The following is a 10,450-nucleotide window of genomic DNA, read 5'->3' on the forward strand; positions in this document are numbered from 1 at the left end:
ATCTGTCCTTTAATCAATTTCACCCGTTAGATTATACTATTCAACCAACCACCCACTCAATCCTAGGGGACCGACCCACTATCAACTTAACCGTAACTACTTTTATCTTAACCGCACATTTTTTTCATCTGAACGGTCGAAAACTTATAAGTACAAAGGGCACTATACTCATATGAGTATAGTAGTCCCAGTCTATATATATATATATAATGTGTGTGTGTGTGTGTTTGTATGCGTAAAAATGGTGCTTGATCTGCTTGTTTACTGCTACTTGTTATGCTTCTTCGTTTTTGCCGGTGTCGGCCGGTTCGTCTACACGGCTACAGTCGTAAATGTAGGCGCACTCCTCGACCTCAAGTCGGTCGGGGGAAAGGCGAGCTTGGCGAGCATCGAGCTCGCCGTCGAGGACTTCTACGCCGCGCATGGCGACTTCGCGTCGAGGTGGTGGTGCATGCCCGGGATTCTAAGGCCGACGATGTTAGCGCCGCCTCGGCAGGTAATAATAATAATAATGATAATAATAGTATTAAGAGAGAGAGAATTCGACTACTATACTACACTATGAATATGATTATATATCTTTCTACTTATATATCATTTTTAGTAATAGAGCTTCTAAATGGATGATCTATATTGCTAAATATGATTTAGTATAATAGAAACCGATAAAAATTAAATTTTAAAATTTTTAAATATTATTTACCACATGATTAAAAAATTTCAAAATTAATAATTTTTAATAGCCAATATAAAACACATGCCAATTTAACAATTTAAAGAATTGAAATCTGTTGAACTTTTAATAGAAAATTTTATTCATTATCTAGATAAAAATTAATAACTTTGATCTTAAATTGAAGATTCAATCCTCTATTTTAAGGAGTTCGTCAATATTCACTATTTATTTTTTGCCCATTCAATAATTATATTATAAATTCAAAAAATTATGAAAAAAAGATTTCAAATATTTTAAATTATATTTAATGATATGGGTCGTCGATTCGACAATTTTATATTCAGAAAAGATTTATCAGTACGAAGATATTCAAACTCATAAAAGTGTGTGTATATATATATATATATATATATATATATATATATATATATATATATATATATATATGGTCCTGCTACTATACTATTATGAGTACGATCGCTCTCGTACTCATAAGTTGTTTTCGATGATAGAGCTTCCGACTCGACAATCCATACCGTTAAACGTTATTCACAGCATTTAAAACTTCTAGAAATCAAATTTTATAATTTTTCGACATCATTTACCTTATGATCAAGAGGTCACAAATTTGACAATTTTTAACGGCCGGTATGGGATACTTGCTAGTTTAACAGTGTAAAAGAATCGAAATTTGTTGAATTTTTGATAGAAAATTCTATTCACTATATAGATAAAGGTCAATAACTCTGATCTTGAATTGAAGGATCCGATCATCCTTTTTTAGGATGTCGTTCGATTTAGACCGTTCATTTTATGCCCACTTGATGGACTTTATTATGATTTCGAGAATTTACGAAATTTATTTTCTAGAAGTTTCAAACACTCTAGATCATATTTAACGGAGTGGATCGTCGATTCGGAAGCTCCATTATTAAAAATAACTTATGAGTACGAGGGCTCCAATACTCATAATAGTATAGTAGCCACGGCCTATATATATATATATATATATATATATATATATATATAATTAGGCTGGAATACTATTAATAGTAAAACGTTCTTTTTGCTATCAAGTTTTTAACTCTTGAATAGAAAATTGTAGGGTCAGAATAATATTAGTAGGTTAGAGTTGAGTGGTTCCCCTAGGGTTGAGTGGTCTCTACTGGATTATAATATTTAATCCAATGGTTAGAAATAATGAAAATAGTTAATCCAAAGGCTAAAAAACTGGTAGCAACAATGAGATTTTGCTATTAATAGTAGCCCAGTCCTCTCACAGCATTGTGACGACTACGACATGGTCGGCCGGATATACAAAACTGGTGGATTTGGGTTTGTAAGTTCGTCCCCATCGTGCCGTGCGTAGGGGTGGAAACGAGCCGAGCTCGAGCGAGCTTATGTCAGCTCAAATTCGGCTTGAAATTAATTTCGAGCCTAAATCTAGGCTCAAGCTCGGCTTGAAATTAATTCGAGCCGAGCTCGAGCGAGCCTAATTTCGAGTCGTTGGGTTGTTCATGTTTGCACGTTAACTCGGGTTGAGATTTAAATGTATTGTGTGAGAGAGAAAGTTTGAAAATGACAACGTGTATTGGGATTTTGTACTATTGTAAGTTTAAAAGTTTAGGGATGAAAAAAAGGAGAGAGAGAGAGAGAGCTTGGGAGTAGCTCAGTCCCTCAGTGGAATCGAGTGTAAAGAATATTAATAAAACATAAAACTTGATAACTTGTACAACGTACTTTAACATCCATTACAATATATTTTTAATTTGATAACTAATATATTACAGCTCTTAAAGTTAGCTGAGCAAATCTCGAGCTTGAGCCGANTCCGTTAGATCATACTATTTAACCAATTACCCACTCAACCCTAGGGGACAACTATCATTCTAAGTGGGGACCACCATCATCCTAACCACACATCCCATCAATCAACGGTTAAAAATTTATGAGTATAAGGGGGTCTATACTCATAAGAGTATAGTAGCCCCGGCCTATATATATATATATATATATATTTTCGAGCTTTTCGAGCTTTTCGAGCCTAATTCGAACGAGCCGAGTAATACTCAAGCTTGGCTTGAAATGAATTTCGAGCCTTATATTTTGTTCAAGCTCGGCTCATTTAATTTCGAGTCGAGCTCGAGCGAGCCGAATATCGAGCCGAACACGAGTCGAACGCGAGCCGGCTCGCTCGTTTGCCAGCCCTAGCCGTGCGCACATCTTGCTTTCCTGAAATTCTATCATAGCACTATCAATGCCTGTTTGGTCTGACTTTTGTAACAGCTTGTCTACTAGGAAAAGGAAGAGATCCTGACTTAGGAAATATTTTTCTCCTTGATCTTCTCTTCGTCATTTGATTCTCTTATATATACTCTGCAGGTTTTTCCGAGGAACTCTCCGCTAGTGGCTGATGTATCGCAGGCCGTCTTGAACGTGACGGAGGGCGCGCAACAAGATCTTGGAGATCGAGCGGAAATGGTTTGGCGATCAGCTGAGCTGCTCGGGCCAACGAAGCAGCCTCACCTCCACGACTCTCGACCTCCAAAGCTTTCGAGGGGTGTTCATCATCACCATCGCTCTATGGGGACTCGCATTCAGGCCTACCTCGTTTACTCGCTGCGCAAGAACATGCACACACTGCATGCCATGTCCGAAAGTTCGCGCTGGAGACGACTACTCGCATCGTTTAAAGGCTGCAGTTTTAAAGGCAACAGCAAGAACGAAGAAGATGGAGTTGTTGTGGATGAAGGGGAGTCTAACACTACCGAGCAAGCTGAGGAAGTTAGGGTAATGGGAGATCTCAATGGTTTGGATAACACCCAAAGCATCTATGCAAGTATGGACTCGCCGGATGCAGCGTCGGAGCCGAACACACCAGGCCGGAGGCTAAGTCCGCGGTAGGTCATACCAACAGTGTGGATTGCATACTTCTCAAAGAGTTTAAATTCAATGGGTCCCCAGAGATTTAGTGCAAAACGCTAAAGTTTCATAGAATGTGCCTGTACAAAGCAACAATCTGCTTTAATTTCAAATAGAAGCTGCTGAGAAATAACCTTTGATCAAAAACTGTTGTAAATCGTAAACATGTACACCCAAACTAAACACGTGTACGCAAATAGAACTTCTGTAGAAGCTCTAGTTAAGCCAAGCAGACCCGACATTTGCCGTGATTGTAAAATAGACCAATTTACCGTCCTACGATTTGAACTTTACCATTCAGTAGTTTGTAAAATGTATCGCTTTGCTGCCTATATAATCATTACAGTGAAACAGAAATACGAGAACAAAATGGCAGAGTTCAACTTTTCAAATTACATTAATGGCAAAGTGTAAATGTGCTAAACCACAGGAGGGTTAGTTGAAACTTTTACCCTTTTTATTTTCTACAGAGGCTTTTGTGTTGTTTCCAATTTTTCACATGCAAAATGATCCACCTGGAAAAATCTTACACGGAAGTGTAAGATTATCCTCAAATATACAGAATGCCCACATAATTAATATAGCTCATGCTCAAGACAAGTATTTTAGAAAACTTTTTAACTCTTGAATCATGCACGTGACAGGTATATTACGAAACACAATAGCATGATACAAAATCAAATAGATGCTGAAAAGCTACTGATCAAATCTATTTCTACATATGAAATTTTACAACAAAGCATTTTACCCTTCTTGCCTGAATGGAGGCCTTATAACCATAAAGGCTTTCGCTGGCTCGCCTCCACATTATATCCCTAACAGCAACATGCCCTGCATAAATTGACGGTCGGCTTCCCTGTGAGTATTTCTTGATTATAATGATTTCATGGAATAGGGAAATTAATGTATTCATTTCCAAATTTGCTCACTCTGATGAACAAAGCCCATACGAGGAGTAAATACAGGATCTACAGAGTTTTAAGTTTCAGATATAGTAATATAGTGTTTCTGAGAGTGTACTCAGTAAATCTTGGTAAGTACTGTCAACATTGGAGGATCCTATACTTGTGTACCTGATTAATGATGAAATCATTCCCCACTAAGCATAAGCGAGTGAAAAGGGACTTTCTTTATCTCCACAATCGTAGAGTACTCATTGCTTAATGGTTGCTTCCATGGTTCTCCATCCATCTGCAAGTAAGCTCGGCTCCACTGGCCGCCTCTCATTTCCAATTTGACTGCAGCAGCCTGAAAAAGAGCCATCATTTTGAGTACGCATGTGTAGAACCATATGGTTTTATCAGAACTTAGTAGTACTATGATTCACTAATTATAGAAAATTATCATGACTTTGTCCACAACAACACAAACTAACGGAAGATGATGTGGTCTAACTGATGGAGTGAACAAGTTGTTCTGTAAAACTTCCAAAAACGTTACGATCATATTGCTGTTTCCTCCGAAGCTTGCATTTTGTGGGATTTATTTCTAAGAAGAATGGTAATGAACACTCTATCTTCAAGTGCCAGCTCATTTAATTTTGTCCACAATATTTATCGCATTAAAATTGAGATTTTCTCTAAAAAAGCAGTATAGTCCAATGCCTCTTCCAATGAAGTTCTTCGAACAAATCTTCCAAAACATAAAACTCCCAGCAAAAGTCGCCAGCTGCATTATGAAAAGAAAAGGGCATCTATATTTGTGGCACAATTTGCTAGCGAAATGTTTACCAAAGTGTCAATATCTATTTATATTCATCAATGTGTTTGGTTTTAGAACACCAAATGAAAGGTTGCCCCTAAAAGTGGTACCTGAGCCATGTGTTTCGCAGAAATTAGTTCAGTCATGACCAATGAAGCGTGCCATCCTTGCTTTAGCCCAAAAATTTCGAGCAACCCATCATCCACATGTGCTTCGACAAAGCCTCTCTAAGGAAGCAGGAAGAACATGGATTAGTATAATTGAAAATAGATGCCAGCCACAATTTACTTGTTGAAACTCAATGCATATGCGTATCTCTCTAAACGAATGATGATAAAACCTTCTCTAGATATTCAGGCTTAAGATCACCCCAAGGATGTCTTCCGCTTCCATAATTGTTGAGATTTAACACCACAATTGCCCTAACACTGCAGCCAAATAAGACCAATTAAAACAGCACACTATCAAACTAATGGAAAATCTGGAGTAAGATTAACAGCATAGCCCATGATGTGATGCAACTGCTCAATGGACACTAAAAAAATGTTTAAGCCACAAACAAACAATGTAAAAGATTGTCACAATGGATGCAACAATTTTGCATGTTTAAATATTAGATGAATTTCACATCTTGGTGACAAAGAAATGGCAACTTGCCTTGATGGAATAGAGATTTGCTCCCATTCTGAGCAGTTGACCTTTTTCACATAAAGACGCAAAATATTATTAAGGCCCCTGCATACAAGAATTTCTAAATTAATACAATAAAATGATCTATTTGGAAATGCATGGGAGAATGAGTATCAAAAAACTAAGTCCCTATTTGGAAAGGACGATGTTTGAAACAACTAAAGAGAGTAGCAGCTGTGAAAAGACAACCTTAAGCCTGGAGTGCTGATACAAGGTGTACAAAACCACCCCTGAGTGCAGCTATATCCAGAATATATCAACTGCATAAGACATTAGATTATTAGCATGCATGATCAACAAGATAAAATGATTTACAGAAAATAATTAAACGTATTCCAAAGTTCAACAAATAAGAGCAAAGCTACAGTCAAACTGTAAAGTGGCTATTAGCCCAGCAAAGGGAACAGAGCCACTTAATAAAGTTCTATCAAGAAGAGCTCGACAATGGAAAGCATAAGCATCAGAGTGTAAAAAATGTGAATGTTAACTACTGTAATTAGAATTAGTAACCAACTTTAAACTATCTTAGAAATATGTGAATTTGTAGTAAGGACACAAGATTTGGTTAGTCAGATAATGAAACTAGAGTCTTCAAAATGACATTGCAATAAACTTTATAAGTAGGCAACAAAGGAAAACTAAAATGTGATATTTTATCCTTAAGAAAGTTTTAGTTCATTAATTAAAGTACTGTCTGTTGCTACTAAGTCCAGAACTGCTTTCTGCGATTGCACAATCAATACGAACATGAAATCAAAAGAAAAAGCATCTAGCATGCTTAGGCAAAAAGGAGATTTGGCCATTACTTTATTTGAAATTGGTCCCTGCGCAAGGTATGGTTTCTCATCTCGAAGATGGTGGAAACCATATGCAACTTGAGCATCCATTCCTGCATTTAAATATATAATAAGTAAGAATCTGCAGAGGAACAGAGAAAACATAAGAATGATTAGCTTAGGAAAGATTACGACAATTTTAAATATTCAGACATCCATCAAAAGGTGTTTTCACATCCTTAATCAAGCGTTAATCTTTGACATACTGACATGCAGTGTATTAATAAAATGCGTGAAATGTAAAAAAGAAAAATAACAATTAGTAAAATTAAATGCTGGACAATGTGCAACCTCTTCACACATCTTCCTTTTAATTGTGGCAAATGAGGTAGTACACTGTCCAGCATTTAATTTAATTGATATCAGAGGCACCCACAAATCTATGATGGATATGAGTTCAAACATATGCTAATACTCGGGATTTCCCTACTGACATGCTACAAGTTTTCTTGCCAAGTCAAACAGCCCAATTTCTACATAATTAGTAAACTACATTGAACAAAACATTTATAGTAAGAGGAAAGATAGGACAGAGAATCTAAGAAATAGATTTTAAAGAGCAGCAAGTATACACTTGATTAGATCATAGGTCAAGTAAAACTCAAAAAGATGAAACCGAGACCAGCTAGCTTGAAATTAATTTCTAGAGACACTCATGTCAACATTAATTGAAAGTTGGTTTTTTAGGATCCTATCAGACTCGAAAAATAATGAGTTACAGCTGCTGATAGAGTAATGAAACGCTTCAGGCCATCAGAACTTGCAAAAGCTCATGATAATCTATGCAACACCGAGTTCGAAAAGTTACATATGCTTAATTCACTAAATTAATACATGATAATTGGGTTTAATGCGACTGAAACAGGGAGTTTGTTATAAGAAATTGTAATCACACCCAACAAAGCATACCAATGCTCAAATAGTTATAGAATACTCCTTCATAGCAAGAAGATTTTTCAGGCATTTCTCCTGATATGTCCATAACCTGCCACAAGATTAGCACTATCAGAGATTTCAGCATTAAATGTGTTCAATATGTAAGAGTAACTAAGAAAGGTAGAAGTCTGGGAATAAAATATGGTAGAAACTAGAAATTTGCAAGATTCTAAAAACTAAACAAGTTCAAATTTTCCTTTTTAAAAAACAAAACAGGATTAAAAACATTAATTAGCCAAAAGCACAACCAGAGAACAGAGTTACAATCAATAGCCAAAAGCACAACCTGAGTAGAATCAAACTGTTCTGTCGGACTGAGTGAGTATGGCCGTTCTACTAATTCTCCTCCTGGCATGACAACTACAACTCGCCAACTGCACAAAGGCAATTGCAAATTGAGATGACTATGAATTCCGTAATGTTGCTCATTTATAACATTTGTTAATCACTGTAAATAAATACGACATAGACTTCCATATCAAAAGGAAAACATCTCTTTGAAGCAAGACTGACAGAACAGGACAATCACATTACTACTAGAACCAATATATGTTCATTTCAAGTTTAGCGCTAGTATCAAATGTAAAAATTTCTCTCGAGAAGCTCATCTCTCATAGCTTGATCCCGCAAATGTCTCAAATGACTGCAAATGACAAGATTCAGCTACTTATTGAGTAATAAAGATTTTCACATGAATTGTCAAACAAAACTCAGGAAAATTTTCCTTCAAATGCCTAATGTAAGGAAGAAAATAGATTAACTACTTCATAATGATTTTACCAACAAATGTGATAGGAAAAAATGATTAGTAAAAAATCCTAATGCGACTGAAAGTTTTAAAGGGTCGGCATAACAGAAAAAAAAATGCCACAAGCATGAGACTTCTCCTTAGAAGTAAACGGTACAGTTCAATATTGAAATTCTTGATAAAGAAATTAAAAGAGTAGATATTTTTATAACCAAATAATGCTATGTAAAGGTGAAACAAGTTGGGGGGAAGTAATCTATTTGCTTATTTGTAGAAAACAACAAACTTATCTGGCATTCCTAGTAGGTTACACAAAGAAGGCATGCCAGGTGAAACATCTGTGTTGTACAGGAGCAACACATAATAATCCATGCCTACGCAACTACACATTAGAAATGGGCAACAGATCCACTGCCCAACCAGTGATGACACCATTCTACATTGCATAAGGTAAAGAATAAAACATAACGCTGCCCAAATGTGTATAAGAATACTTGTTGAGCTTCTAACTAGTAAATTAAGTTCAACAACGAATGGGACAAGAACGCTTACGACGAATTTGATGCTACCACTTAAGTTCAACAAAGGAAGGTAAAGAGATCATAGCAAAGGCAAAACATCAATCACCTATCAAGACGGCGAACAGGAGCATTAATCGCCTTGTAGAGTGAACGCTTTACTGCTGCACGCCATCCAAAAGGAAAAGAACCACCCTGCAGAGATACTAGTCAAAGTCAATCGACAAAATCTCTTAGAAAATCGAAATTAATTGACTCTATAATAAAATTGCTTGAGCATAGCAGCCAAAACAGAGCACTACTTACCCAGCCAAAAGTCCTGGAAAGGTCATTGCCTGTTCCAAGTGGAATAATGCCGGTCGGAGGAACCGGTTCCCTTTTCATCACATGAAGTTCGGTAAAACTTCCTAACACCCATCCAACTGTGCCATCACCTCCTGCAACCTACTATGAAGAATCAAGAATTGACAATGCATGATTGATGAACTCATTGTGTTATCCCTACTATCTTAAAAAAGAGAATAAGCTACTGATTAAAATACCAATTCGGCATACCATAACCCTCAACTTCTCGCGAGTGGCCTTTGCGCAGAGATCTCCTTGATCAGCCAACTTCTCCAAGCACATCAAACCGTAGCGGACGAAATCAGGGGGCTTTGTGACTGAAAGATCAAAGACCTGTGCAACAAACATCGAAAATTCGGTGAGTATCAGGTTCACTTAACAAAATAAACTGCTAACTCTCGGAACAGAGGTTACCAATTTCACTCATGATTCTACAAGACATAGAGCCATTAAAATTAGAACAAACCAAGACGTATCATTTGCAATTTAGAAATGAATAAACTAGAAATTAAAAGAAAACAACATAATTCTCATTCAATTTATCTGATGATCGAAATCAGAGAACCCGGACAAAAATATTACTAATAATCTGATAACCTGGATAAAATATTAATAATAATCCAATAAATTCAGCAACAGTACTTTGTGAACTACTCTACAACAACGAAATTTTCAAGAAAACCGAGAGAGAGAGAGAGAGAGAGAGAGAGAAGAGCGTTGGTTTCTCCACCTGTTCCTCGCTGATGAGCTCTCGGAGGCGGAGAGTGAGGGCGGGGCCGTGCCTCCCACCGCTGCGGGAGTTGACGAAGACGACGATGGGCGCCTCCGGCGCCGCCTCCTCCCCCGGCGCCGCCGCCGCCGCCGCCGCGGAGAGCCCGGCGCCGACGCCCTTCTCCCGCATCGCCGCCGCCATCGCCGCGCGGAGGCGCTCGGGGATCACCACCCTCCGCCGCAGCTCCTCCTTGTCGACCCCCTTTCCCGGGATCCCGCACCCCCTCAGCGACTCCCATATCGACACCCTCGCCGCCACCCCCCCTCCCGGAACCCCTTTCTCCGCCGCCGCCGCCGCCGCCGCCTT

General features: G+C 37.8%; 1 protein-coding gene across 1 annotated transcript; it reads right to left on the reverse strand.

The window, feature by feature from the left end:
- On the reverse strand, positions 4,200 to 10,392 carry LOC109706870 (diacylglycerol kinase 7-like). Its single transcript, XM_020227885.1, has 13 exons — positions 10,103 to 10,392; positions 9,583 to 9,705; positions 9,334 to 9,471; positions 9,137 to 9,222; positions 8,048 to 8,135; positions 7,735 to 7,810; positions 6,796 to 6,878; positions 6,179 to 6,249; positions 5,957 to 6,034; positions 5,640 to 5,727; positions 5,410 to 5,526; positions 4,672 to 4,846; positions 4,200 to 4,454 (listed from the first exon to the last, which is right to left on the reverse strand). The coding sequence occupies exons 1-12, from the start codon at positions 10,283 to 10,285 to the stop codon at positions 4,688 to 4,690; spliced, it is 1,290 nt and encodes a 429-aa protein (XP_020083474.1). The 5' UTR covers positions 10,286 to 10,392; the 3' UTR covers positions 4,200 to 4,454; positions 4,672 to 4,687.

Source organism: Ananas comosus, linkage group 2 (assembly GCF_001540865.1).
Source record: "Ananas comosus cultivar F153 linkage group 2, ASM154086v1, whole genome shotgun sequence".
NCBI classification, from domain to species: domain Eukaryota; kingdom Viridiplantae; phylum Streptophyta; class Magnoliopsida; order Poales; family Bromeliaceae; genus Ananas; species Ananas comosus.

Coding starts and splice junctions, on each gene's coding strand:
- LOC109706870 (XM_020227885.1), bottom strand. CDS start 10,285: ATGGCGGCGGCGATGCGGGAGAAGGGCGTCGGCGCCGGGCTCTCCGCG. Junction 5,728..5,956: donor CAAATCTCTATTCCATCAAG/GCAAGTTGCCAT, acceptor ATTTGGCTGCAG/TGTTAGGGCAATTGTGGTGT. Junction 4,847..5,409: donor CTGCGAAACACATGGCTCAG/GTACCACTTTTA, acceptor GCTCTTTTTCAG/GCTGCTGCAGTCAAATTGGA.